Raw genomic sequence first — 27,503 nt, 5'->3', positions numbered from 1 at the left:
TCATGTAAGAGTGATATTTTCAATTTGTTCACAATGCCATATCACAAGGACAATGCCATCATCCCAAGGCAAGAGTGTTAATTGACAGTAAAAGTCCAGTTCCTACCCTTGCCGAACAAGGCTGGAATTTCTGGGCTCGATCGTGGCGCCACCAGTGGCTATTACAAGTTATGACCCTTCAATGTCCCTCCTATTGACCAATCATATTCCACCTCTCATATCACTTCCATTTGCTTTAAACAAATTTGCGACTCCCAGTCAAGACGATCTGATCGATAATCAAGATCTATATTGTACAAAACGGGTCTTACCCAGCAAAGGGCATAAAATAACTTGAGCACCTCAATTATAAACATGAAAAGATTTGCAAAATATCTGTCGGTGCCCAGTTGGCGGTAGACATGCTTTGCAAATCCTGCTGTTGACCGAAATCTGCAAGTTTAAATCCATGTCTTTTACAAACCGAATGTCAACTTCGTAACACGTTTTTAATTGGACTATCCATAGACCCATTAGTCCAGCCAAAATGTAACTCATGAATTCCAGCCTAGCTCGGCAACGGTGTAAACCGTACTTTTATAACTCCCTTGCTCGTGGAAGATGGGACAATGCATACAGCACTTTCAGGATTTATCTATGAAAATATGTATCTACATGACAAATAATCATGATTAACAGAAATAATCCTTAACATTGCCTCACCACGTGAGAACTACCAGTATTTGGTCTCACTGTGAGAGTGGCTAGTTACATCAACATGGGAATAATATTATAAATGTGTATTGAACCTGTGGACACATCTAAAATCACTTAAAATGTGATTCTTTGAATCAAATCATGCTGACATTAAAAGAACTATGACTTGACTTTTGTGGAGTTTTCAGCTTGTACACATCACATATAGTTGAGATTGGGAAATGATCACAAATAAAAATCATGCCACAAAATAAATTTTACATGAGCCACAGAAACAAACTGAATTGTTGTAAATTTCCCCAACGATCTGACATGATTTCACGATGAATGTGAATCACGCACAATCTGACATTACATCACATGGTTTGTGAAGCACACACAATCTGAACCTCACATGGTATGTAGATCAACCTCACATGGTATGTGAATCACACACAATCTGACACAACATGTCACATGTTATGTGAATCACACACAATCTGAAACTCACATGGTATGTGGATCACCCTTTACATGGTATGTGAATCACACACTATCTGACATACCATCTCACATGGTATGTGAATCACACACAATCTGACATACCATCTCACATGGTATGTGAATCACACACAATCTGACATATGAAATACTCACAGTAACAAAAGGTCCAGCTGGTTCATTCGTTTTTATTCAAAATTCACACATTATTCTTGTCAAGTTTCAAACAAATATCACCTGGCCATTGCCTATAGGTTTCTTAACCTGGTATTGGCCTAATTCTATATACCGGCAAGTCACTTCTCATTTGGTACAAAAGCTGGCATATATTCATTGCACAACAGTGATATTACATCAAAACAGGACCACATGGAATGGTGCTGACAACAGCCTCTATTTTAGTAATACTTTTCATATTTTCCCATCACAATGAAGATCTGGGGCAGAATAGGTCTTCAGCAACCCATGCTTGCTGTAAAAGGCGACTATCTGGATCAGGTGGTCAGGCTCGCTTGCTTGGTTAATGCATATCATCGTATCCCAATTATGTGGATCGATACTCATGATGTCAATCACTGGATTGTCTGGTCCAGACTTGATTATTTTCAGACCACCATCATATAGCTTGAATATTGCTGAGTGCGGCGTTAAACAACAAACAAACAAACATCACAATAACCACTGATAACCCATCTCCTCAACAGAGTCAGTGAATGGGGTCTAACAATTCTATGTAACCTTTTCCGCGCGAGTGAGCCTACTGTCAGATGTAAGCATGATACAGATTGTTTTACCTCTTATAAGAATCCTTTGGTTAATACGTACCGCATGACAAAACAATACATTTCAATGCAGATCCCGAAATCTAGTGACTTATACTGATCTTGAATATTGAACTGTCACATGATCAGTATTGACCTGTCACGTGATGAATATTGACTCATCTCCTAGAAAACAGGATGGCATCTGGTACATATGTTTGACGGTTCGCAGCTAAGTTACTCTAATGATCTAATGAAACAGAGGATGGTCTAAAAACTTCATAGACCTTAAAGTGATTTTCGGTGTAACAAAACGAATGATTATGCGGACTTGGTCTGGTCTGTCCACCTCAGGAATTGGGTGTGAGGGTCCTTGGTTTCGTTAATTGATCTCTTGAAGAGTAATCATTTGTAGACCGCTTACCCCCATGGTGAAACTCACAAACCACTACAGGTAATGCAAGAGACAGAGCAAGCATGACAATCACGACATCTCAGGATTTGAAGTACGGTACCTACTAGCTGATCTTGGCATGTTTACGATAATACAGCACCTCAGAACACTAAGCTACCTCTCTTCTCAGCAGAAAATGTTGACTACAGGATTTATTTAGACCTGCTCAGAAGCTGATATTCGGTCCCAAGTGGGCAAGCAAATGTGATAAAAATTCCCAAATTGAAATTAAATTTTCCCAATGTTAATACATATTATAACACATTTTATGGCTAAGTGGGGGTAATCTGTATTTCAGGACCAGTAAAGAGGAAAGGGTCTTAAAGCTTAATTTTATATTATTGCATTGAATGCAGTCTTAAAACATAGTGCATACATTTCTCTAAATTTAAGAAAATAAGAACTGAAAAACATCGCTATTTTGAACAAAATAACCATTTCTTCCCAATATGCCTACAAGTCACTTTCAGTTTTATCTTCCTGAGGCAGGGGAGTTTAGTGACTGTAAAAGTCGGGTTTCCACTTGGCTTGATCGTAGCCAGAGGCTATTACGAGTTATGACCCTTCAATGTCCCTCCTACTGACCAATCATATTTCACCTCTCATATCACTTACATTTGCTTTAAACAAAATGGCGATGCACAGAAAAGACAATTTGATCGATAACCTCAATCTTTATTGTAATAAAATGGGTGCATCAAATCATGTGAGCACCTTGATTGGATAAAATCTGTTGAAGCTAAGTTGACGGTACAGATGTTTTGCAAATCCTGCAATCGACCAAAATCTGCATGGCAGTTTATGAACCGGATGTCGATTTTGTTGTGCGATTTTGGATTGGACTATGCATAGACTTGTTAGTCCATACAAAATATAGCTCCATAATTCAAACCTAGTTTGGCAAGGGTGGAAACTGGACCTTTTAGTCAGTTTACTCCCTTACCTCAGGAAGACGATTTAGTTTACAATCTTTGATAAACACCTGCATGAAATATATGGAGGGCCTGTCTTCATCATCTGAATAGTATATGAGAAACTGAGCACCCTGCTTCAATATGTGCACTCTATGTGTGATAAAGAGATATTTACTGCCAGTAGTAATAAACCATATATATCACACTGAAGCACTGAATACCGTAACATAACTAAATGACCCAGGCCGTACATGCAGCCTTCGAAATTCATGCTACTCCACTAGTCTGAGACTTCTAAGTTCTGCTGAGGATTACTAAAAATCCATGATGGTAGTGAGTGAGTTTGGTTATACACCGCTTTTAGCAATATTCCAGCAGTATCATGGCGCGGACACCAGAAATGGGCTTCACACATTGTACCCGTGTCGGGAATCGAACCCGGGTCTTCGGCATGATGAGTGAACGCTTTAACCACTAGGCTACCCAACTGCCCCCCATGATGGTAGACCTCATAGACTAGTAGCATTTGAGTCTATAATTCCAAAACAGATTTCAATGCTTCAAATTTACGACGAATTGTAACTAAATAGAACTGACAGAAAATGTGAACATAAACACTTTTGTCTCAAGCAGGACTAGCTACAAACTCTTTACACTGGTCCTCTGGACTTGTCTTAAAAATAAACAAATTTCCAAGACTGCACACTGAAGTAAATGTACGGAGCATGTATGACAACAATGCTAGAGTCGACCGTCAAATACATCATACATGTGCCGGCAAATTATTCATAGCGTTGTTTATGTACATATTTGCACACAATCGTGACACAATATACTGGGAACAGCAGGCAACTGGAAATTGAGCAAGCATTGCATCAATGCTTGCTTAAATAGTTCCAGCTGAATGGCCTCATTTGCATATTTATTAGATCATGGAACAAGTTTATCTGGCATTAGATACTACATCATGGCTGTTCTCTTGCCATCTGTCGGTTCCAGCTGAGACCATACCATATGGTATCTGGTTGTAGTGATCTAGGACATGAAAAGCTTGTACAGAAGACTTAAATATTGACAAGAAACACTGACCCACTTAACACTAAAATGATAGCGACTCATTTTAATACAATGAGTGAGTATGGTTTTACGCAGCTTTTAGCAATATTCCAGCAATATCACTGCGGGGGGCACCAGAAATGGGCTTCACACAATTTACCCATGTGGGGAATCGAACCTCGGTCCTGCGGCATGAAAAGCGAATGCTTTAACTACAGGGCTACCCCACCGCCCCCATAATACTATGAACATTAGTTGGAAATGTGTTCAGGTTTTGGAGTAGACAGACATCAGATTGTGGTTACAAAAACAGCAGTTACATAGGCATAATATTGATGATTAATGCAATAGAGTTTAATGACAATAAACATGATTCTTTGTTATGCTGATGTTTGTTGTTATGATCGTGATGAAAATGTTAATACTTATCCAACATTGCCCCCCAAAAATATTCATTTCAGGTCACAATACTGGGGTCACAATTTTTGATGAACAAATTACTTGCTTACTTTTCAAATTCATGTAATTTCAAGCTGTGATTCAATACTGATTCAATCTCATTAAAATCAGATCTTAGTTCTCGCTATCGCTAAACAATGATCTGAGGACATCCCATTACAGGTCACGTCAGACTGACCTTGCGAGAACTTTGACCGACCAATGGAATGACCAATCAGACGGCAGCTTTCTTGTGCTTTAAGGCACTAATTTCAAATTGGCGACTACGCTACGAAACATATTTAGACAAATTCTCGTTTACAAATTTGAAACCTGAACAAAAGAACATTCTGGAACGGCTAATATATGGTCTAGATTGTATAGATTGTCGTTAAACCCGTAACTACTTTTCGGAATTACCTGTGTTAAAATCTTCGAGGTTGCATGATTATAAATCACTTTCATAATCTAGTAAGCGACCCTCTGATTGGTCGGATGAAAGGTCGTTCTGACGGAACCCCTAATGGGATGTCCTCAGATCTTTGTTTAGCGATCTTAATGAGATTGATACTGATTTCAGTGTTAATAAACATCATATTCACCTAACAACAAACCAAGTCAGCTATCTTAAATAATTCCATATTGTTGATTTCTCTATCAGTCAGCAAAGTTTCAGCTATATCACAGAGGCACGTAAATACTTCTCGGCCCGACCAGTGTTTGATAGCATGAACCATGCCACTGGTCATCAGGGCGGAGTGACATGTTATCAGGCCGGCCGGCCACTCAGGTGACCACCCAATCCTCATTTGTCATTATAAACCTGAAACTGTTGACAACAGAAACATTATGCAACACTGCTTATAAGGTAACTTCTTAGATGCTTCATGGAAGTGAGTGAGTGAGTTGGGTTTAACGCCGCTTTTAACAGTATTCCAGTTATATCTCGGCTTGTCAGCTTAATGTGGGAGGAAAGCCCCAAGTGATTCAGGTCTCAGATGTTTACCACTTCGGTGAAACCCACGAGCACGGGTTTGGTGCTGACAAACCTAGAAACATAATCGGGGCGAACCGGGATTCGAACCCACATAGCTTTCTGACGTGCCCAAGGGACGCAACTCTGCACAGCAAATCGCGGCGCCTTAGACGACTGGGCCACCCGTGCCACCCTGCTTCATGAAAACATCAAAGGAGCCGACAGTATCCTGCGATAAAGTACATTTTTTTAGCTACATCTTAAAGGGTTGATGTCATGACGCCGTTGAAATTACCTTTGTGATCTAAAATATTCTTAGTAACATTTTTCTATCATTTCTGTTGATGAAGCTGGAGTTTCTTCATCAATATTATGGACTGGTGAAATAGTTGCTGACTATGAATCTGATAACACATGCTGAATCATCATGATCATGATAAGGAAAGACAGCCACGGATGTATACAAATGTTTGGTTCTATGGCATCAGTGGTGAGGCGGACTCGACTGGCAACAAGTCATTATTCATGAATAATAATATTCAATTTCGGAAGTAGAAATCAGATTATTTCCGGGGAGTGAGTGAGTTTTGTTTAACGCTGCTTTGAACAGTATTCCAGTTACAGCACGGCGTGTCAGCTTGGTGTCGGACGAAAACCGAATTGATGCAGGTCTTAGAGGTCTACCACTTTGGTGAAACCCACGAACATGGGTATGGTGCTGACAAACCTAGAAACATGATCGGGGTTAACCCGAATTCGAACCCAAGGTCATAGGTTTCCTGTGTGCCCAAGGGATGCAACTCTGCACAACGAATTGAGGTACCTAAGCCGACTGGGCCACCCGTGTCCCCGAAGTGATGCGGGTATTGTACCTGATTATTTCAGAAGACGTTTGACAAATTTATGCATTCCTTCAAATATATTGTCATAAAGCCATATAATTATTTCACAAGATAGTTTGACAGTGAAAAGGCATTATAAATTTGTTTTAAATCTCAATTCAAACCTCTTCAGAACGCTGTGTGCCCTCGCTTCATCTTTCTCTAAAAAGCCAACTTACAAGCATCAATCTCATTAAAATCAGATCTTAGTTTTCGCTACCGCTACACAAAGATCTGAGGACATCCCATTACGGGTCATGTCAGAATGACCTTTCGCGAATTTTGACCAACCAATGAAATGACTGACAAGAAATCGACATTAGCCAATCAGAAGGCAGCTTTCTCGAGCTTTAAGACACTAGTTTCAAACTGGCGACTACGCTTCGAAACATATATTGACGTATTCTCGATTAAAAAAATTAAAACTGATAAGAACATTCTAGAATGGCTTATAGATGGCCTAGATTGTATTGATATAATCATAAAACTGTCGTTCGGAATATCCCGTGTTAAATATTTCGTGTTTGCATGATTAGAAATCACATTCCGACTGTCGCTTTCATGATCTGGTAAGCAACGCTCTGAATGGTTGGATCAAAGGTTGTTCTGACATGACCCTTAATGGAGTGTCCTCAGATCTTTGTTTAGCATAGCGAGAATTAAGATCTGATTTTAATGAGATTATACAAGCATTGATGTTTTATCAACAAATAACAAGTCTTCACCTTGAACGCGCACTACCCACTGGCATCTCACACACCAGGTCCTTGCCTTGAAGACAAACATCCTTGACATCCACCACTCTTCCACTACTGTAATATGCAGTTTATAGTCTGTGTGCACCTCTGGCTATTATGATTGTGTTGTATTTCGTCTTGGTATCATTTCCAGTTGTTCCGAGCTTCTATGTCCACCTTCTTTGGAACGAGGGAGCTGAAGAGTTTCCCCGTCACGGGGCACACATATTTGTTCTTGGCACAGTGCACGTGAGTCACAACTCCATTGGGGTATCTAACAAACATTGGCTCGCTGAACGCACGGTTACATACAGCACACATTCTGAAAATTCAAAGGTTGTTTACAGTTAACATTCATATTTGCCATTAGGGATTCTTGTAGCATGTCAACTGAATTTCTATATTTTCTCATAAAATCTTGACACCTGATTCTTTCATGTAACTATACTTAATCTGCATGACAGATTGACTGTCAATCTCATTAAAATCAGATCTTAGTTCTTGCTGCCGCTAAACAAAGATCTGAGGACCGACCAATGGAATTTCTGACAAGAAGTCGACATTAGCCAATCAGAAGGCAGCTTTCTCGTGCTTTATAGGCACTAATTTCAAACTGGCGACTCCGTTTCGAAAAAATATTTTGACAAATTGTCGCTTAAAATTTTGACACCTGAACAAAAGAACATTCTTGAATGGCTTATATATGGTCTAGATTGTATAGATTCAGTTGTTCGGATTCACATTCCGACTGTCACTTTCATGATCTGGTAAGCGACGCTCTGATTGGTCGGATGAAAGGTCATTCTGACATGACCCCTTATGGGATGTCCTCCTTGTTTAGCGGTAGCGAGAACTAAGATCTGATTTTAATGAGATTGGATTGACGGTTGTAATATGTGTGAGTGAGTTGGGTTTAACAGTATTCCAGTTATATCACGGGATGTCAGCCTAATGTGGGAGGAAAGCCAGAAGCGATGCAATTCTTTGATGTTTACCACTTTGGTGAAACCCACGAACACAGGTATGGTGCTGACAAACCTAGAAACACAATCGGGGGGAACCAGGAACCAAATCCATGATCATAGGTTTCTGGTGTGACCAAGGGACGCAACTCTGCATCCCGTGCCCCCTAGTGCCCCCTAGTAATATAAAAGAATCGGGTGTCCTTTAACTTCTTTGGGTAGCAATAAGGGAGATAACTCTAACTTACAAGAATCCTTCTGATACACATGACACTGAGAGACTGACTATCTATTGATTGACAATTGCTGGTGTCAGAAGCAAAGACTAGTAAAGGGAGATAACTTAGGCTGTTCTTGACATAAACAATAATCACAAGCATCACATGAGCGTGGTTTGTAGATGATCCCATGGTTTTGTTGGAATAGGTTAGATTCTGGAACCTGAAGTAGCTGAAGTATGTTACTTTTTCATCTATCACTATGTATATTGCTTACATGTAACATGGATTAAATAACAAATAAAATAGAGGAACTTATTAAGAGATATAAAAAAAATAACTAAATCTGTTATTGACATATAAGACGTGTTATCCATCAAAAGAAATTTCAAGTACACTTAATGGATTATCATTATAATAACAATTATACAGAAACCATGGTAAATATACATACATAGCGAGGGACCACTGTATCTTGTAGAGATAATAAAACATGGCTATGTTTTAAACAAAACCATTAAAATTAATAATATACAAAATATTTGCAGCAATGGCACATTTTCAATGTGAATAGAAAAAACACTCATCTCCTCAGGTATAAACAAAACAAAAAGATTATTAGATAAGTATGGAAGCATATTTTTTATATTGATCATTCATGACTGTGTCAGTTATTTTGTGTGGATGGTAGATGGTGGATGGGTGATGAAACAAATGATGAAAATATTGTATGAATGTTAGGAGTACTGACCTATCATCATTCATTATAACAGGATCTCTCTGTAACTCTATACAGATTTGTTTAACTGCCAGGTTCTCCCCTCTTGCCATCATCCGCTCGATGTGGGTCGTCCGACTACAGTGCATACTCTTCCGCACCGTCCGTGTCAGAAACTGGGACAGAAGACCTACTGACCAGTGGTCAGGCAGCAAGTGTAAAACCTGCAGATACAAAGAACACACATCAACATGGAGTCATCAGTGTCAGACAGAGTAAATCCAGCACATAAAAACAACACACATCAACATGAAGTCATCAGTGTCAGACAGAGTGAAACCTGCACATACAGTAAACATATATCAACATGAAGTCATCAGTGTCAGACAGAGTAAAACCTGCACATACAGTAAACATATATCATCATGGAGTCATCAGTGTCAGACAGAGTAAAACCTGCACATACAGTAAACATATATCATCATGAAGTCATCAGTGTCAGACAGAGTAAAACCTGCACATACAGTAAACATATATCATCATGAAGTCATCAGTGTCAGACAGAGTGAAACCTGCACATACAGTAAACATATATCATCATGGAGTCATCAGTGTCAGAGCAAAACCTGCACATACAAACAACACATGAACATATAATTAATAAGGAGTAAGTGAGATACTTTACCTTGTTTGTATCAAAATCTGCAACATTACTGTTCAACAGAGCCATGGCAGGTGCCACCAGAGTGTCCTTACGCCTGCAACAGTTACATCACTGTATCACAGAGGAGAGAGGGGTATAGGTGATAAACCACATTTTATAACACTTACTGACAACACACTTCAGCTTCAGCTTCAGCCACAAAACCAGATATTTTTTTATTTAAACTCATCTTCACGAGACAAGGGTGTTAACTGACTATAAAAGTCTAGGTTTTCACCCTTGCCGAACTAGACTGCAATTATGGAGTTATATTTTGACTTGACTAACGAGTCTATGAACAGTCCAATCAAAATTGCGCAACAAAATCGACATCTGGCTCGTAAACTGTCGCGCAGAATTTGGTCGATTGCAGGATTTGCAAAACAACTGTACCGTCAACTTAGGGTCAACAGATCTTATCCAATCAAGGTGCTCCGTCATTGGATACATGAAAAGCGGTATTGAATTGCGAACACCTCCCTTACGTAACTATTTGTAAGCTATTTTCACAAACTGTGGACTCACTCATAGCTTGGGTCTAGGTAGACACTGAGCAGTATATGGAAGAGACGCTTGCGGTATGACGGCTCCTTGCCATCACTGTTTACAAGGCAGTAGTTCTCGGCGGCTCCAAAGTCCTTCAACTTGTGAACGAGGATCCTCAGCGCCTTGTCATGTTCTTCCAGCTGCAGCAGCAGAAAATCCAACCTTCAGATTCTCTCATGGACAACTCCTCATCACACTGTCTTGTATTTATGTTCACACCACGCTTAAATCTTTGTTTGACCATGTTTACCGAATGATCAATACACTTCTTTGTTTAACACCACACTCATCATATTCCAGCTATATAATGACAACTGTTTTATAAATATTTGAGGCTGGACCAGACAATCCAGTGATTGACACCATGAGCATCAATCTACACAATAAGGATCGATGACATGCATCAACAAAGTCAGCAAGTAACCTGATCCTGCTAGTCGCCTCTTACAACAAGCATGGTTTCCTGAAGATCATTTCTAACCCGGATATTCACGAGTGCCATTTTATGTCTGGAATGGTCTCAAAGATAAAAATACCACTGCATTTCCTCACATCCACACTGAATACAGTACGTACCTTCCCATACAGTATTGCACATTCAGCATGCATGTCCGTCTCCTTCGCCTTGCCCAGGATCAGCTGCACTCGGTAGAGGTTGGAGATCTGCAGCATCTGGCGTAACTTGGACCTAGATGCATAGAAACATCACATGGAATATTTGTCATTAAAGACATTGGTCACACTATTTTATTTTATTGTTTACAGATTTTATTCCTCATTCCAACAAAATGCGGGTAGCGTTCGCTCATCATGTCGAAGCAACATTCCAGCTATATGATGGCAGTCTGTAAATAATTGAGTCTGGACCAGACAATCCAGAGATTGACATAATGAGCATCGATCCACGCAATTGGGATCCATTACATGTATCAACCAAGTCAGCGAGCCTGACCACCCGATCCCGTTAGTCGCCTCTTACAACAAGCATAGTCGCCTTTTACGGCAAGCATGGGTAGCTGAAGACCTATTTTAACCCGGATCTTCACGGGTCACGTCACTAAAGAAATGCGACAATCTTGATAGCTCCGTTAAACCCCATTTCTGCCGACCTACCTCGCTATATCTACCTCCTCCTTCTTGACATTATTTGTCTTCATGAGGCTGAGCACAGCATCCAGGTACAACACTGCCAGGTGGGTGTGGTACTTCTCCTTCTGCAACAGGCAACATACAGTCATCACCATCGTGCCCGAAGGGTGGGCTATGATGAACCTGGATGATACAGATTGCTGCAGGATGTGAATACAAAGGACTGTCAAGTCACTGCAATAAGATTAAAGTATTCACTCACCTCCAGCTTCTTCTGAAAGACGAGGTATTCTAAGTACGTGATGACCGCGGAGGGGAAGCGATGCAGGTAGTCTATCACTGTGTCTGGTCTCAGTCTCTCTGTCTGCAGCTCTCCAGCTGGCTGCTCGGTAAATATCTGCAACAACAGCATGTCTTAGCATCAACAACAGTGTGTTTTAGCATAAACAACAGCATGTCTTAACATAAACAAAAGTGTGTCTTAGCTTCAACAACAGTGTGTCTTAGCTTCAACAACAGCATATCTTAGCATAAACAACAGCATGTCTAAGCAACAACAACAGCATGTCTTAGCATCAACAACATTGTGTCTTAGCATAAACAACAGCATGTCTTAGCATCACGTTGTGTCTTAGCATCAACAGCATGCCTTAGCATCAATAGTGTGTCTTAGCATGAACAACAGCATGTCTTAGCATCAACAGTGTGTCATAGCATGAACAACAGCATGACTTAGCATTAACAGTGTGTCATAGCATGAACAACAGCATGTCTTAGCATAAACAACAGCATGTCTTAGCATCAACAGTGTGTCTTAGCATCAACAGTATGTCTTAGCATCAACAGCATGTCTTAGCATAAACATCAGTGTGTCTTAGCTCCAACAACAGCATGTCTTAGCATCAACAACAGCATGTCTTAGCATCAACAACAGTGTGTCTTAGCTTCAACAACAGCATACCTTAGCATAAACAACAGCATGTCTAAGCAACAACAACAGCATGTCTTAGCATAAACAACAGCATACCTTAGCATAAACAACAGCATGTCTTAGCATCAACAACAGTGTGTCTTAGCATGAACAACAGCATGTCCTAGCATAAACAACAGCATGTCCTAGCATGAACAACAGCATGTCCTAGCATGAACAACAGCATGTCCTAACATAAACAACAGCATGTCCTAGCATAAACAACAGCATGTCCTAGCATAAACAACAGCATGTCCTAGCATAAACAACAGCATGTCCTAGCATGAACAACAGCATGTCCTAGCATAAACAACAGCATGTCCTAGCATAAACAACAGCATGTCCTAGCATGAACAACAGCATGTCCTAGCATAAACAACAGCATGTCCTAGCATAAACAACAGCATGTCCTAGCATGAACAACAGCATGTCCTAGCATAAACAACAGCATGTCCTAGCATAAACAACAGCATGTCCTAGCATGAACAACAGCATGTCCTAGCATAAACAACAGCATGTCCTAGCATAAACAACAGCATGTCCTAGCATGAACAACAGCATGTCCTAGCATAAACAACAGCATGTCCTAGCATAAACAACAGCACTATAAAGTGCCAAACGTTTCTGCGGGTGATATGGTCCTTACCCTGACTCCCTGATCTTGATCCTTTTCCAGGGCCCAGTCCACATACTTCCACACAATCTCATGGTCACTCAGGCTGCAACACAAAGACAACAGTTATACAAGCCATGGTTCAGGTGTCAGGTTAATTGGGGTGAAACGATACAGCAAGGCCATGATCTGAAATAATGCCAGCTTGGGCCAGCAGATTTAATACCTTTTGGCAAAGACTGCACACTTCAAAACCCTATTTTGGCTGGTTATCAAACTTGACCTTCGTTTCATGAGCGACTATGAACAAACCAAGTTTGGTCAAAATCAATCAATATTTTGTTCAATTCAACAGCTGGAAACCAAAACATGTCAAGTTGAATCTGAGCCATGAATTGATGAATCTGCAGTGTGAAAGATGTTTTAACCAATAAAAATCCTGGTTCTGGATACAAATGTTCAATGTGATAAATACAAAGGCAACTCACTTGGCAAGAAATTCTACCACAAAATCTATTCCAGAAAAACTCTCATCTCTCAATGTGTCATCCACCAATCTAAAAAGCAAATAGCACAAAATAAATATGATTATGTAATATTTTGCATGTAAAAAACAAACAAAATATACTTTCCTACAAGTTAGTCATTTTCATTTTTGAAAAAAGCCTTGCTGTACTTGGATATTCCATTTGGAACAAGCATGAGATACAACAATGTACTCATATCTCCAACCAGTATGACATGTCTGTTGTGTGTAAGGCATTAGCCCTCTGGAAATGAGCACTACTACCATTACCACTAAGTGAAAGTCGTTGCTATGGAAACTCGAAAAATAATTTTAAAAGAAATCCAAACTATCAAAAGGCACCAGTTTACCACTAGACCTATCTATGTGCCAAGTTTGGTCAAACTTCTTCAAAATCCAGTCTTTTTCATGTCATCTCCGGACATATATTTTCAATATCCATGGTTGAGAAGGCTGGTTTACATGACAACAGCAAGATCTGATGGTTCATGATCACTAACAGAGTTCCTCTGCTCATCAATACAGGCACTTTCAAAGGATTTGGGGAAAGACTTATGTTCTTGTGATTCTGAATTTATTATTTTGAAAATGGTGCTTCCAACAATACAGAGCTTCTACAAGTCTTAAACGTCGTACCATATAGCAAGGGTTATAAAACATATTAGTTTCATTTACATCTATCTTTTAATATTTTGCTTCATGTATGCTTTGTTTGTTACACAAAAAACCGTGGTATCTTATGAAGGGTACTTTCTTGTCATATCTACACCCTCTATCTAGATCTGATGCTTGGGGGCATGCTCTGCCAATAAACCCATGGCTAGAGCCTTGTATCTACACCCTCTAGCTAGCTCCGAACCTCAGCCTATAACATGAGAAATGACCACAAAGTACACCCTCTATCTAGATCTGATGCTGGGGGCATGATCTGCCAATAAACCCATGGGAAGATTCTTGTATGGATCCACACCCTCTAGCTAGCTCCGAACGTCAGCATATAACAAGAGAAATGACCACAAGGTACACCCTCTATCTAGATCTGATGCTGGGGGCATAATCTGCCAATAAACCCATTGGAAGATTCTTGTATGGATCCACACCCTTTAGCTAGCTCCGAACCTCAGCATATAACATGAGAAATGATCACAAAGTACCCATGGGGTATACATCCATTCTAGTAAGGAACTACATCTTTTAGCTTCGTCGAACCAGGATTAATAATCTGAGAAATCACAATATAGCTAGATCTCCCATGTCCCTGGAATGAGATGTGTACTCACTTTGTCCAGATATTGATGGCCTTATCATACTCTCCATGAAACTTGTACAACAGCCCCAGTGCATGGTACCGATGGAACCTCTCCAGACTCTCTACACAGTCATTTAAATCACAGCTTGAATCCACAGCAATCAGGGGAATTAACTCTGGCGAGTTCACCTCAGCATACAATCTCAATAGCACAGTATCAATCAGCTGCCAAACAAAGGACATTCAAACACATTTAATCAATAGAAAAAAAAGAAGAATACTTTTATATAAAATAAAAATAAAATGTACAGTGAGAATCAATAATATTTGTTTTGAACCTATTTTTTTTACACTCACGGTCAAATGGATTAGGCAAAAGATGTCCTGCGTATAACGCTCTTTCAATAAACATATAAGAAAAGTAAAATATGAGAATATTTCTTACAATGTTTCTTTGACTAATGACAAACTATATTTTGGACACAAAACTAAATATGTCATCAAAAATGAATGGAAGATGCAGAAAATACCACCATATTTACCGGATTAATGCCAATGGCTTGTTTGGTTCCTTTTATCTCTTCTAAATAGCACCTCAAGAAATGTTTATATTCAGGTATCAAAGAGTCATCTCCCTTTGTTAGTTGATTGACATCTGCTATTTCATGGAGAGGGGGGGCCGACCTGACAAAGTTGACACTGGCAGGCATCAGGTGAGGATATAAACTGATGATCTGCCACAGGAAACATATTAAAATGAATCAGTTGGCATAATAATAATAATAATAATAGTAGTAGTAGTAGTAGCAGTAGTAGTAGTAGTAGTAGTAGTAGTAGTAGTAGTAATAATAATAATAATAATAATACAGATCCATAATTATGAAAAAAAGGAGGGGGTGCTTTTTGTAACTTAAAGTTACCAAAAATACACCAAAACCCAAAAAATAATCACAAACACGGTACGTAAACCATTGTTAAATTTTCTTCAACATCCAAATCAACATGTTATCAGAATCCCCACTCTGACTTTGTGACTGTCACATACATCCCACCAGGGGGACCTTGAAAGGCGTCGATTTCCTGGAGGCCAAAATCAGAAGAATATGATTGATTGACTGTTGTTTTAGTCCAGTCAGAGAGGTGCGTCAGGATGACATAGGGTTTAATGTCGTATTCAATTTACTGCACATATATAGCGACGTTCATGCATATATGTGTGAGTGTGGCTGCTTGTACTAGTCTGGACAAATGCCAGTTTTATCATGCTAGCCTACTCAGATATCAAGCCACAGTGTAACAGTCATACCCTACTCAGACACAGTATACTGTGTATTGCCTTATCCCCTACACCATCTTTTAACGTCTTTTGGTATGATGCGGCCAAGGATAGAACTACCGGCCTTACGCTCTCTGGGAAGGTGCTCTATCCACTAGACCATGGAGGCAGTCTAGTCCAGTCAGCAATATCATAGCTACAAAGGGGTAGAATTCCTGGTGACCAAAATCAGGACAAAGAATGGGATTGGCTGAATATTGTTTTGGTCCAGTCAGCAATATTACAGCTACATCTAGTCTTGACAAACCAGTGGTCAGTAGCATGAGCAATGATCAATAGAACACAGAACACAATACTAACAATCAACCAAGTCCAGTGTTTGAAACAATATGAAACCCAACAAGATAGTAGGGCAAGTGACCTGTAAGTGTTGCCTGCCCATATTCAGACATAAATATGGAAATATCTTAATAATATGAGACAAATTGTGTCTTGATTCAGTCGAAATAATGCAAACAACTACTTGAGAATAACAAGAGTCATCAGAAGATGACAACTACCCCCGGCCCCCACAACAGCAAGAGGCACCACTTCATCACCTGGTCAATACATGTACCAAGTTTGGATGAAACATCTTTCACGGTTTTCTAGCTCTGCTCTGGAAGCGAAATACAGACGGACAGACAGACCAAATGATGACTATAATACATCTGAACAAAACTGAATATATAAGTAGTCTTAAAGTTATTTGTCAGACAGTCGGGCAGGTGGAGGAAAATTTCATGCAGCCCAAAAGAAAAGTTACTAGCCACGGCAGGCGGGCAGACAGTTATTTCGAACACTGATCAAGTCACACATCAAAACAAAAAGTACTAATACTTCATCATCTATCTCCCACCTAAATCCAGAGATCTCTTAAAAGTCTTATACTCTTTTGAAAATCCTTTAGTTCAGTTGTGATCTGGAATACAAAATGTCACTAGAAGCATGGATGCACTGTTGACACAGTGCCTCACCTCTTTGATGTCCACCTCCCCCTCTTGGAACAGTTCCGTCGCCTCCTGCCAGTGTTGCTGGGAGAACTCGATGAAGCCGGCTTGCTGCTGGATGCGGTGGTACATCTGAGAGACACACAGTCAGAGTGAGTGAGTGAGTTGGGTTTAACGCCGCTTTTAACAGTATTACAGTTATATCACGTCATAATCACATAAGCACTGACTTCATATTTATTTGAAAGAATTGACTTCAATTTTTTTGTGTTTTGGGGGGTCTAAACTTAAAATATGTTGTGCATACAGTGTAAATCCGCAATATACACGCAAAGTGTGCACATCGGTTTTTATGTTTTTAACTCAATAAACACAACAATATATTGAAGTCAATTCTAATAAATGTCAACAATAATAACTTCACAGACTGTTTATTTAATCAGTAAAAAAACTGTAGACAACAATACAGAAACAGTGACATTGTTTTGTACATAATGAACCCAAGCCCTGCCCATTTCATTATCAGCCAATCGGGATACAATCGCCTGATAGTGGGCATGGCCTTTTTTCTTTGTTTGCAACCGGCAACACATGCAATTATTTAATTACCGGTATGTATGCACATCACTTTCATTTTTTGTATCAAAAAGGGATATTAATCATGTTAAAAAAGTTAATGGTTTCAGATCACTTCATTTTCCAGAACAATGACTGATTGTCATCCCAAATGTCCAACAATATATTTCAGCCGAGTGCAAATCGGCAACATCGGAAGCGTTTGTTAAATCTCCAATATCATCATCATCATATTTCAGCCACCTCCTACCTTGAGGAACTTCTCTCTACTGAGACCTGTCTTCGTGGCGTTCTTGGCCAAGTCTAGGGCCTCCTTCACCCTCTTGTCAGCCAACAGTGCTTGGATCTAAAACAGAAAATGTGTATTACCTGTGCGTTACAGACAATAGATGCGAAATCATAATAATTCATTTGAGATGTAACACATGTCCCAAGTATTTATCTTGTTATGATGGATGCTCAATGGACAACAAGGGGTGGTGAAATGGGGTTTAACGTCGCGTCCTGGACGTTAAGATTATTGCACTTATAGTGGTGTGCATGTGTGTGTTAGTGTGTGTGTGTGTCTGGTTGCTTGTACTAGCTTGCACTTATACCGATGATATAGTGCCAACCAAATGAGATACCATGCCACAGTTAAACATGAATACCTCACTCAGACACAGTATATTGACGCCGAGCCGACCAGTCCTTGTTTTAGTCCCTTCTGTTTGGCACACTTAAATTCCAAAGGGCAAATCTAAACATCTTGGTACACTTGAAAACAGCTACAGTTGCTCCCTGGACATCAGAGGTTGGCTCCTACCTGTTTCTCAAAGGCCACAGGTACAAGAGAGTAGATCTCTCTCCCTGAGGCCACAAACAGCCGGCCGTCATAGTCCCCGAGACACACCCCGCCCTGGAAGGGGATGGCTTGCTTCTGTTGCTGGTCCAGGATGCTGGGAAGAAGACCAAGCTGATGATATTTGTACAACTGATTCAAACAGAGGAAGAGCACTTTCTTTCTCTATCTGTATTCCTCAATTTCCCCTCTGGTAAAGAGGATCTCAAGTTTCATATTCTGATACTTGTAAGACAACTGATTCAAACAGAGGAAGAGCACTTTCTTTCTCTATCTGTATTCCTCAAATTTCCCTTTGGTAAAGTGGATCTCAAGTTTCATATTCTGATATTTGTACAACTGATTCAAACAGAGGAGTGAGTGAGTAAGTGAGTGAGTGAGTGAGTGAGTGAGTGAGTGAGTGAGTGAGTGAGTATGGTTTTACACTGCTTTTAGCAATATTCCAGCCATATCACAGCGGGGGACACCAGAAATGGGCTTCACACATTGTACCCATGTCGGGAATCGAACCAGGGTCGTTGGCGTGATGAGCGAAAGCTTTAACCACTAGGCTACCCGACCGCCCCTTCAAACAGAAGAAGAGCACTTTCTTTCTCTATCTGTATTCCTCAATTTCCCCTCTGGTAAAGAGGATCTCAAGTTTCATATTCTGATATTTGTAAGACAACTGATTCAATCAGAGGAAGAGCACTTTCTTTCTCCATCTGTATTTCTCAATTTTCCCTCTGGTAAAGAGGATCTCAAGTTTCACATACAGTTTATTTTGCACAAGACTCACCTGTGTACTGTGATGAACTCGTCATTCATTGCCAGGATGTAGGGGTGGACGTAGCTGACGCTGACCAGGTTATCTGACCACTGCATGGGTGGACGCTGGGAGATGCCCGCAGATGTCACAAACATGCCCAGGGCACTCGGGCCAGACAGCAGGAACTCATCCTGTACACACATAGCAGGCTTCAGCATCATCAATTACAGTCAGTAGGTCCTTGTCAGAACCTCTAATGTTGAAAGTCAAATACCATGTATATAACATCTTCCCAAAGCGAGACAGTTAACCGACTGTTCAGTTTCAACCCTTGCTGAACTAGGCTGGAATTTCTGGGCTTCATCGCAGCGCCACCTGTGGATATTGTGAGTTATGTCCCTTTTATCCCCCATTATTGACCAATCAGAATCCACCTCTCATATCACTTGCATTTGCTCCAAATAAAATGGTGGCACTCAGTCAAGACAATCTGATCGATGATCAAGATCTAAATTGTAATCAAACAGGTCTTACTTGCGAAGTGCATCAAATCACATGAGCACCTTGATTAAAAACATGAAAAGATTTGTAAAATATCTGTCGAAGCGCAACTGATGGTACAAATCCTTTGCAAATCCTGCCGTCGACTGAAATCTGCATGTTCAAATCCATATGGCTTATGAACTGGATTTCGATTTTGTTATGTGATTTTGATTGGACTAAGCATTGACTTGTTAGTTCAGCCAAACTATAACTCTATAATTGCAGCCTAGTTCGGCAATGGTGAAAACTAGTCTTTTACAGTCAGTTAACTCCCTTGCCTCAGGAAAATGTGTTCATAAGGGTTTCCCAGATCCACATACCGTAGCTAAAAAATCATCAGCACATTTTCTTTTAGGGTGTCAACAAAATATGATGCAGTCCTAAGATGAAAACCACCACCCTTCCAGCATTTTCCCGAGGCAAGAGAGTTAACTGACTATGAAAGTCCAGTTTCCACCCTTGCCGAACTAGGCTGGTATTATGGAGTTACATTTTGGCTGGACTAACGAGTCTATGCATAGTCCAATCAAAATCGTGCATCGAAATCAAAATCCGGTTCGTACACTGTAATACAGATTTCCGTTAATTGCAGGATTTGCCAAGCATATTTACCGCCCACTCGTTGTCAGCAGATATTTTCCAAATGTTTTCATGTTTTTAATCAAGGTGCTCACATGATTTGATGCATTTCGCGATGTAAGCCCCGTTTTATCAGAATATAGATCTTGATTGTCAATCAGATCTAACTGACCGGGCGCCACCATTTTGTGTGAAGCAAACGCAAGTGATACAAGAGGTGGAATCTGATTGGTCCATAGGAGAGGCTTAGCAGGGACTTGACTGGTAATAGCCACTGGTGGCGCTACGATTGAGCCCAGTAATTCCAGCCTAGTTCGGCAAGGGTGGAAACTGGACTTTTAAAATCAGTTAACTCTCTTGCCTCGGGAAGATGCCCTTCCACTACCTAGCTTAAAATAATGACAGTGTTGCTGATGAAGTTTGTTGTTAGTGTGGTCTGCAAAAGTTGTCTACCTTGCTGATTCTCTTGACTATTGGCGTCATCTGGTCGTTGTCGTAGGGGAACAGGTCTTGCATGGAGTTGGTGTCGGAGTTGATGACCATGTACTGGGACGTCAGTGCAGCGCAGATGTTGACACCATCGACACCCTGGTATCAACAAGAAAACAAGCTCAGAGATAATGTATACATGATTCAGACAGGTTGTTGTAGCATGACCTAAATGCCTCACCACAGTCACGGTTAGTTCAGACACAATTGTATTAAGTTTCGTAACATAATGGTATCGGTAGACATATTGTTTCTACAATTACTGGTTCAGTTATGGCAACATTATTGCGGAACTTACCACGGCCACAGCTGGTTCAGATATGTTGCCATAGCAACATTGGGTGCTGAACATACCACAGCCACAACTGGCTCAAATGTATTGCCATAGTAACATGGTATGTTGCGCAGTGCCACAGCTGGCATAGTAACATTTAACTCTAATCTCACAACTGGTTCAGACAGTTTATCATAGTAACATGGCACATTTGACTTACAACAGCCACAGCTAGTTCAGACAGGATGTCATAGTAATACGGTATGTTGGACATACCACAGCCACAGCTGGTTCAGACAGGATGTCATAGTAATACGGCATGTTGGACATACCACAGCCACAGTTGGTTCAGACAGGATGTCATAGTAATACGGTATGTTGGACATACCACAGCCACATCTGGTTCAGACAGGATGTCATAGTAATATGGTACGTTGGACTTACCACAGCCACAGCTGGTTCAGACAGGATATCATAGTAATATGGTATGTTGGACTTACCACAGCCACAGCTGGTTCAGACAGGTTGTCATAGTAATACGTTATTTTGGACATACCACAGCCACAGTTGGTTCAGACAGGTTGTCATAGTAATATTGTACGTTGGACTTACCACGGCCACTGCTGGTTCAGACAGGATGTCATAGTAATTAGGCATGTTGGACTTACCACAGCCACAGCTGGTTCAGACAGGATGTCATAGTAATATGGTATGTTGGACTTACCACGGCCACAGCTGGCTCAGACAGGGTGATGTCCCGGAGGTGGATCATCCGGTCCTCTGTTACCGTGTACAGCTGCAGCTGCTTCTTCTTGAGTGCCACACAGATCTGCATACAGGAAGACAAGCTTCAGCTGATCAGCTGGGGATAGTCACTAATTCTATCTACCAGGTGAATTGTCTTTTTCTAGCTGTTTCATAACTGGCAAGGCATTGAGAGAGATACTTTGGTTAACACTGCCTTTAAATATTGAAAGGTATATAAATATGATCAGGTGTATAGGTTAACCACTTTGGTGCAACCCAAGGAAATGTCATCTTCCTGAGGCAAGGGGGTTAACTGACTGTAAAAGTCCAGTTTCCACCATTGCCCAACTAGGCTGGAATTTCCAGGCTCGATCGCAGTGCCACCAGTGGCTTTTACGAGTTATGTCCCTTCTTTGTCCCTCCTATTGACCAATCAGATTCCACCACTACATATCACTTGCATTTGCTTCCAACAAAATGGTGGCGACCAGTCAACACAATCTGATCAATAATCAAGATCTTTATTGTAATAATATGGGTCTTTCCTTGCGAAGTGAATCAAATCGCTTGAGCACCTTCATTAAAAACATGAAAAGATTTGAAAAATATCTGTCGATGTCCAGTTGGCGGTGCAGATGCTCCGCAATGAACCAATGTCAATTTTGTAACTATAACTCCATAATTCCATCTAGTTTAGCAAGGGTGGAAACTTGCCCTGCCTTGGGAAGATGCAGAAATGTGAATTTCGTTGATAACCCGAGAAACATAATGAAGTATTTTTCACAGGAAGTTGATGAGAACAATTCATCAGTGCATTCATACCTCAATACTGAAAGGGTTTGTTCGCAATGGGTTGTGGTTGACACAGAAGCAGGTTATTCCCTTGATCTTTGCTCCACTCAAGATTGGCTGAAAACGACAAGTGTACCTATGAAATGGCTTGTAAACAATTGATAGTGATTCAGTACTGCATTATAACAGTGTTGGTTTGTTGTGATAACGTCCCCTATAAGAGATGCCAGTTGAATCAATGACGCTTAGGGGTGAAATATATTATGGGTTCAAAACAAACAAACAAACAAACAAACAAAAAAACAAGTAAATAAATAAATAAATAAATAAATAAATAAATAAATAAAAAAATAAATAAATAAATAAAAAAAAATAAAAAAATAAATAAATAAAAAAATAAAAATAAATAAATAAATAAATAAATAAGAGGGAATAAAACTGGTGAATTAACCAGAACATCACTCGAAATTTCCCTTATTAGCAAAACAATTCTTACCTCCAGGTCAAACATGTTGAGCAGAGTGAGCGTGTTGTCGCACACAACCAGGATCCTGTTGAGTGCTGACGCACCTTGCAGCTGAGTGATGGCCTTTTTCTGTGGAAGATGAAAGGGAGGAGCAAAAGTCAGGACATACTGCAACTATGAACATCATCAGTGTTGTTCTGACCCATAGACTTCACCAATGATTGATTCAGTTTCAACGAATGAGTGAGTGAGTGAGTTGGGTTTAATGCCGCTTTTAACAGTATTACAGTTATATATCGCGGCGTGTCAGCTTAATGTGGGAGGAAAGGCCGAAGTGATGCAGGTCTCAGACGTTTACCACTTCGGTGAAACCCACGAGCATGGGTATGGTGCTGACAAACCTAGAAACATAATCGGGGCGAACCGGGAACCCACAATCATAGGTTTCTGGCGTGCCCAAGGGACGCAACTCTGCACAGCGAATCGTGGCGCCTTAGACGACTGGGCCACCCGTGCCCCCTTTTATTTTATGAACTAAATGTAAAACAAAAATAGCAGTCAGACCATCAGAGATACATGCTTCAAAAGTTGACTGTGTGAGACTGATATCAGAAGAAATGAGTTACACTGACTCAGTACCCCCGACCCGAGTACCTGAGTTACCTGTCCCAGCCAAAATATGCTTCCTCAGTGTTTACCATCATGACACATTAGCCAATATGCATAGATATGAGACCAGAGATAATAAATAGAGTGATGGAGGAAGGCAAACCAGTGGATCCTGGTATGTCAAACGGGCACAACTTCACACTGATTATTTGACAAATAAGCTACCTGGGCAATGTAACATGAAGTAGTCTAAGAGTGAGTGAGTGAGTATGGATTTACGCCGCTTTTAGCAATATTCCAGCAATATCACGGCTGGGGACACCAGAAATGGGCTTCACACATTGTACCCATGTCGGAAATCGAACCCGGGTCTTCGGCGTGACGAGCGAACGCTTTAACCACTAGGCTACCCGACTGCCCCAAGTAGTCTAAGAGATCACATTCTAACAACTGTGGTACTCACCACTGCTAAGTACTTGTGACCTTGTTTCTCACTCTGAAATGAAACCCTGCCTGACGAGCATGTCTTCTCTTCAATAGTGTAGTGAACAACAAAACTGTAAAAAACAAAATATATCCATGGATGAAAGATGAAGGTCCTCATCAAACGTCTTTAATCATATTCACCTTTTTGAGAATCACATTTGATTTGATTTCTCTAGTCTGTCTTACAGACCCTGATACAAATATATATCAAATACAGCCCATGCAAGTCTATAATGTTTGGCAAGTCTAGATCACTGCAGTATCTGAAAATGAAGAGAGTCACTGAGCTCCTTTTTATCATATTTTTATTAAGATAACTGAACAACTGTTTTTTTATGTACGATATGTTCATTTCAGAGACTAGATGTTAGTCTATGATTTCTCATGCAACTGGCAAAATGATCAAATATATCTATACATTTTTTTAAACTGATTTACAAATTGTTTGATAGGCTTGAAGTTGACGGATGAAAACTGTACCATGTTCTTCATTTAGTCTTGCTTGATAATGGTATCAGGATCTATACCGAAACATGGCCTTTACAGTAATAAAAGAAGTAGTTATCCATAAATTGTGTCTACTTTGTCTGATTTACAGAATTAATACAATATTAGAGGTGAACAATAACAGTGAACAAAGCACCATGAAATTTGAACAAACATATAATGACATCCTTTATATCCCAGCTACCATCACAAGTTGGTACGTTTAAAAATGTTGATGAACACAATGATCCAAAAATATTAGTTTTTACCATCATAAAACAATAAATGTATAGTCTCATAACTTATGTCCAACACTGTGGTAATTAATCCCTGGTGTAAGTCAAATAAGGAATTTCAGCTTCAGATGATTTTCATGCCACAACAAATTATTCTTCTGTCTAACTTGTAGGTGCTCACCAGTCATTTGTCCCAATGTACAAGTTCTTGCCACAGACATCAATGCACTCAATCTGAAAATGATACATAATCAATGACAAACAAACATGGCAACGGACGATGTTTGAGGCATAACATCACATGAAGGCAGTCTGTATCAAACCATCTTCCCGAGGCAAGAGAGTTAACTGACTTTTAAAGTCCAGTTTCTACCCTTCCCGAACTAGGCTGGAATTCCTGGGCTCTATTGTAGCGCCACCACTGGCTATTACCAGTTATGTCCCTTCTGAGCCTCTCCTTTAGACCAATCAGATTCCACCTCTCGTATCACTTGCATTTGCTTGAAACAAAACAGTGGTGCCCAGTCAAGATGATCTAATCGATAATCAATGTCTAGTTTGTAATAAAACGAATCTTACATCGCGCAATGCGCGAGCACCTTGAGTAAAAACATGAAAAGATTTGGAAAATATGTGTTGACAACGAGTTGGCGGTGCACATGCTTTGCAAATCCTGCAATCAACCGAAATCTGCAGGACAGTTTACGAAGCTGATTTCATTTCAAAGCACGATTTTGATTGGACTATGCATAGACTCATTAGTCCAGCCAAAATGTAACTCCATAATACCAGCCTATTTCGGCAAAGGTGGAAACTGGACTTTTTTAGTCAGTTAACTCCCTTGCCTTGGGAAGATGGTATCAAACATGTTTGAGTCTATAAAACTGAACTTGTATTTCGGCATTATTTCAGTAGATTTTAGTCTTAGTGAGTGAGTTTAACATTGCTTTTAACAGTATTCGAGTTATATCACATCGTGTCAGCTTAATGTGGGAGGAAAGCCCGAAGTGATGCAGGTCTCAGATGTTTACCACTTCAGTGAAACCCACGAGCACGGGTATGGTGCTGACAAACCTAGAAACATAATCGGGGCAAACCGGGATTCTGACCCACAATCATAGGTTTCAAGCGTGCCCAAGGGACGCAACTCTGCACAGCGAATCATGGCGTCTTAGAAGACTGGGTCACCCGTGTCCTCTTTTAGTCTTAGTAAATGGACTAGAACAAGCTGATCTTACTAGGCCAGAAGGGTTTTTACTAGACTTGGGGTTCGGACTTGTGGTTAAAATTGCAGACTCTGATAGTTAAGGTCCACAAACACATTTGGCAATTGGAAAGTGTTGTTTCAACTCTCTCGTAGTGAAGCGATTCTAACATTTTGGTATGATCACTGAAAACCACAGACACAGGCTCACCTTTAGGGAGTGAGTTGGGTTTATCGCCGCTTTTAACAGTATTCCAGTTATATCGCGGCGTGTCAGCTTAATGTGGGAGGAAAGCCCCAAGTGATGCAGGTCTCAGACGTTTACCACTTCGGTGAAACCCACGAGCACGGGTATGGTGCTGACAAACCTAGAAACATAATTGGGGCGAACTGGGATTCGAACCCACAATCATAGGTTTCTGGCATACCCAAGGGATGCAACCCTGCACAGCGAATCGCGGTGCCTTAGACGACTGGGCCACCCGTGCCCCCAGGCTCACCTTTAACCAGCTATAACATTTAACATTGTTTATGGGGTGGGGACATACCAAACTAGTCATCTTGCATAACAGACATGATATCAATAAATGGATAAAATGATGTTTTACAAATCTCTTGATTTCAGCTGAGACAATTAGTGCAAGAGTAAGCTGCGCCCATAAACTGCATTGTTACCCAAATTATTTGGGTCAGTTTTGATCCAAGCAGTGAACTGGCCAGGCATTTTGACTAGATCTATCTGTGGGGGAGTGATCCGAAAATATTTTGATTTATGAATCAGGAACTTCTTACAAAAATGACCAGAATGATTAAAAAGGGAGACTTTATGCGTTGTCAATAGAGCAAGCTTTGTGGCACCGTTAGCTGGAAGGAGGGGTCCAACTGACACACAGCTGAACATTGATGCCTGTATTTTGATCGATGAACCCTCCTCCAGGAAAAGTGTGAGTGTCGCTGTCATATTCAGCTGTCAGTTTCAGTTATTCTTACCTGAGACTTCGCTTTGTCAGACATTAATTTTACCCGCTCGATGGCGGGTACCAACTCAAATGCTTTGACACTCATTCTCAATCTTGTGTGCGTTCGTAGGAACTTAAAATATGCGTAACATCCTGTTAGTTTCCCCTCTAGCGTTGTTCATTACCGACTCAGCCGATGGACAGCGCCATCTTGGA

General features: G+C 40.4%; 1 protein-coding gene across 3 annotated transcripts; it reads right to left on the bottom strand.

The window, feature by feature from the left end:
• On the bottom strand, nucleotides 1-27,503 carry LOC139466731 (transforming growth factor-beta receptor-associated protein 1-like). Of its 3 annotated transcripts, XR_011653623.1 has the most exons (23): nucleotides 27,319-27,503; nucleotides 25,306-25,358; nucleotides 24,380-24,473; nucleotides 23,338-23,436; nucleotides 22,872-22,958; nucleotides 22,027-22,131; nucleotides 20,993-21,127; nucleotides 19,448-19,608; nucleotides 18,634-18,766; nucleotides 18,079-18,174; nucleotides 17,280-17,384; nucleotides 15,530-15,721; nucleotides 15,019-15,212; nucleotides 13,701-13,769; nucleotides 13,246-13,318; nucleotides 11,892-12,026; nucleotides 11,654-11,754; nucleotides 11,117-11,228; nucleotides 10,520-10,680; nucleotides 9,977-10,049; nucleotides 9,325-9,515; nucleotides 7,382-7,715; nucleotides 1-4,340 (listed from the first exon to the last, which is right to left on the bottom strand). XR_011653623.1 is itself a non-coding variant. In XM_071248388.1 (22 exons), the coding sequence occupies exons 1-22, from the start codon at nucleotides 27,391-27,393 to the stop codon at nucleotides 7,538-7,540; spliced, it is 2,622 nt and encodes an 873-aa protein (XP_071104489.1). In that variant the 5' UTR covers nucleotides 27,394-27,503; the 3' UTR covers nucleotides 1-7,537. The 3 variants fall into 3 exon arrangements, 2 of the variants coding, with proteins under 2 accessions (XP_071104489.1, XP_071104490.1); XM_071248388.1 differs by having other exon boundaries at nucleotides 1-7,715; XM_071248389.1 differs by having other exon boundaries at nucleotides 1-7,715; nucleotides 11,654-11,751.

Source organism: Haliotis cracherodii, unplaced genomic scaffold (genome assembly GCF_022045235.1).
Source record: "Haliotis cracherodii isolate W230 unplaced genomic scaffold, xgHalCrac1.p SCAF_19, whole genome shotgun sequence".
In the NCBI taxonomy this organism is placed as follows: domain Eukaryota; kingdom Metazoa; phylum Mollusca; class Gastropoda; order Lepetellida; family Haliotidae; genus Haliotis; species Haliotis cracherodii.
This window is presented reverse-complemented; position numbering and strand designations above follow the sequence as displayed.

Coding starts and splice junctions, on each gene's coding strand:
- LOC139466731 (XM_071248388.1), bottom strand. CDS start 27,393: ATGAGTGTCAAAGCATTTGAGTTGGTACCCGCCATCGAGCGGGTAAAA. Junction 13,770..15,018: donor GCCATCAATATCTGGACAAA/GTGAGTACACAT, acceptor TTTGCTTTTTAG/ATTGGTGGATGACACATTGA. Junction 10,050..10,519: donor TACCTAGACCCAAGCTATGA/GTGAGTCCACAG, acceptor TAACTGTTGCAG/GCGTAAGGACACTCTGGTGG.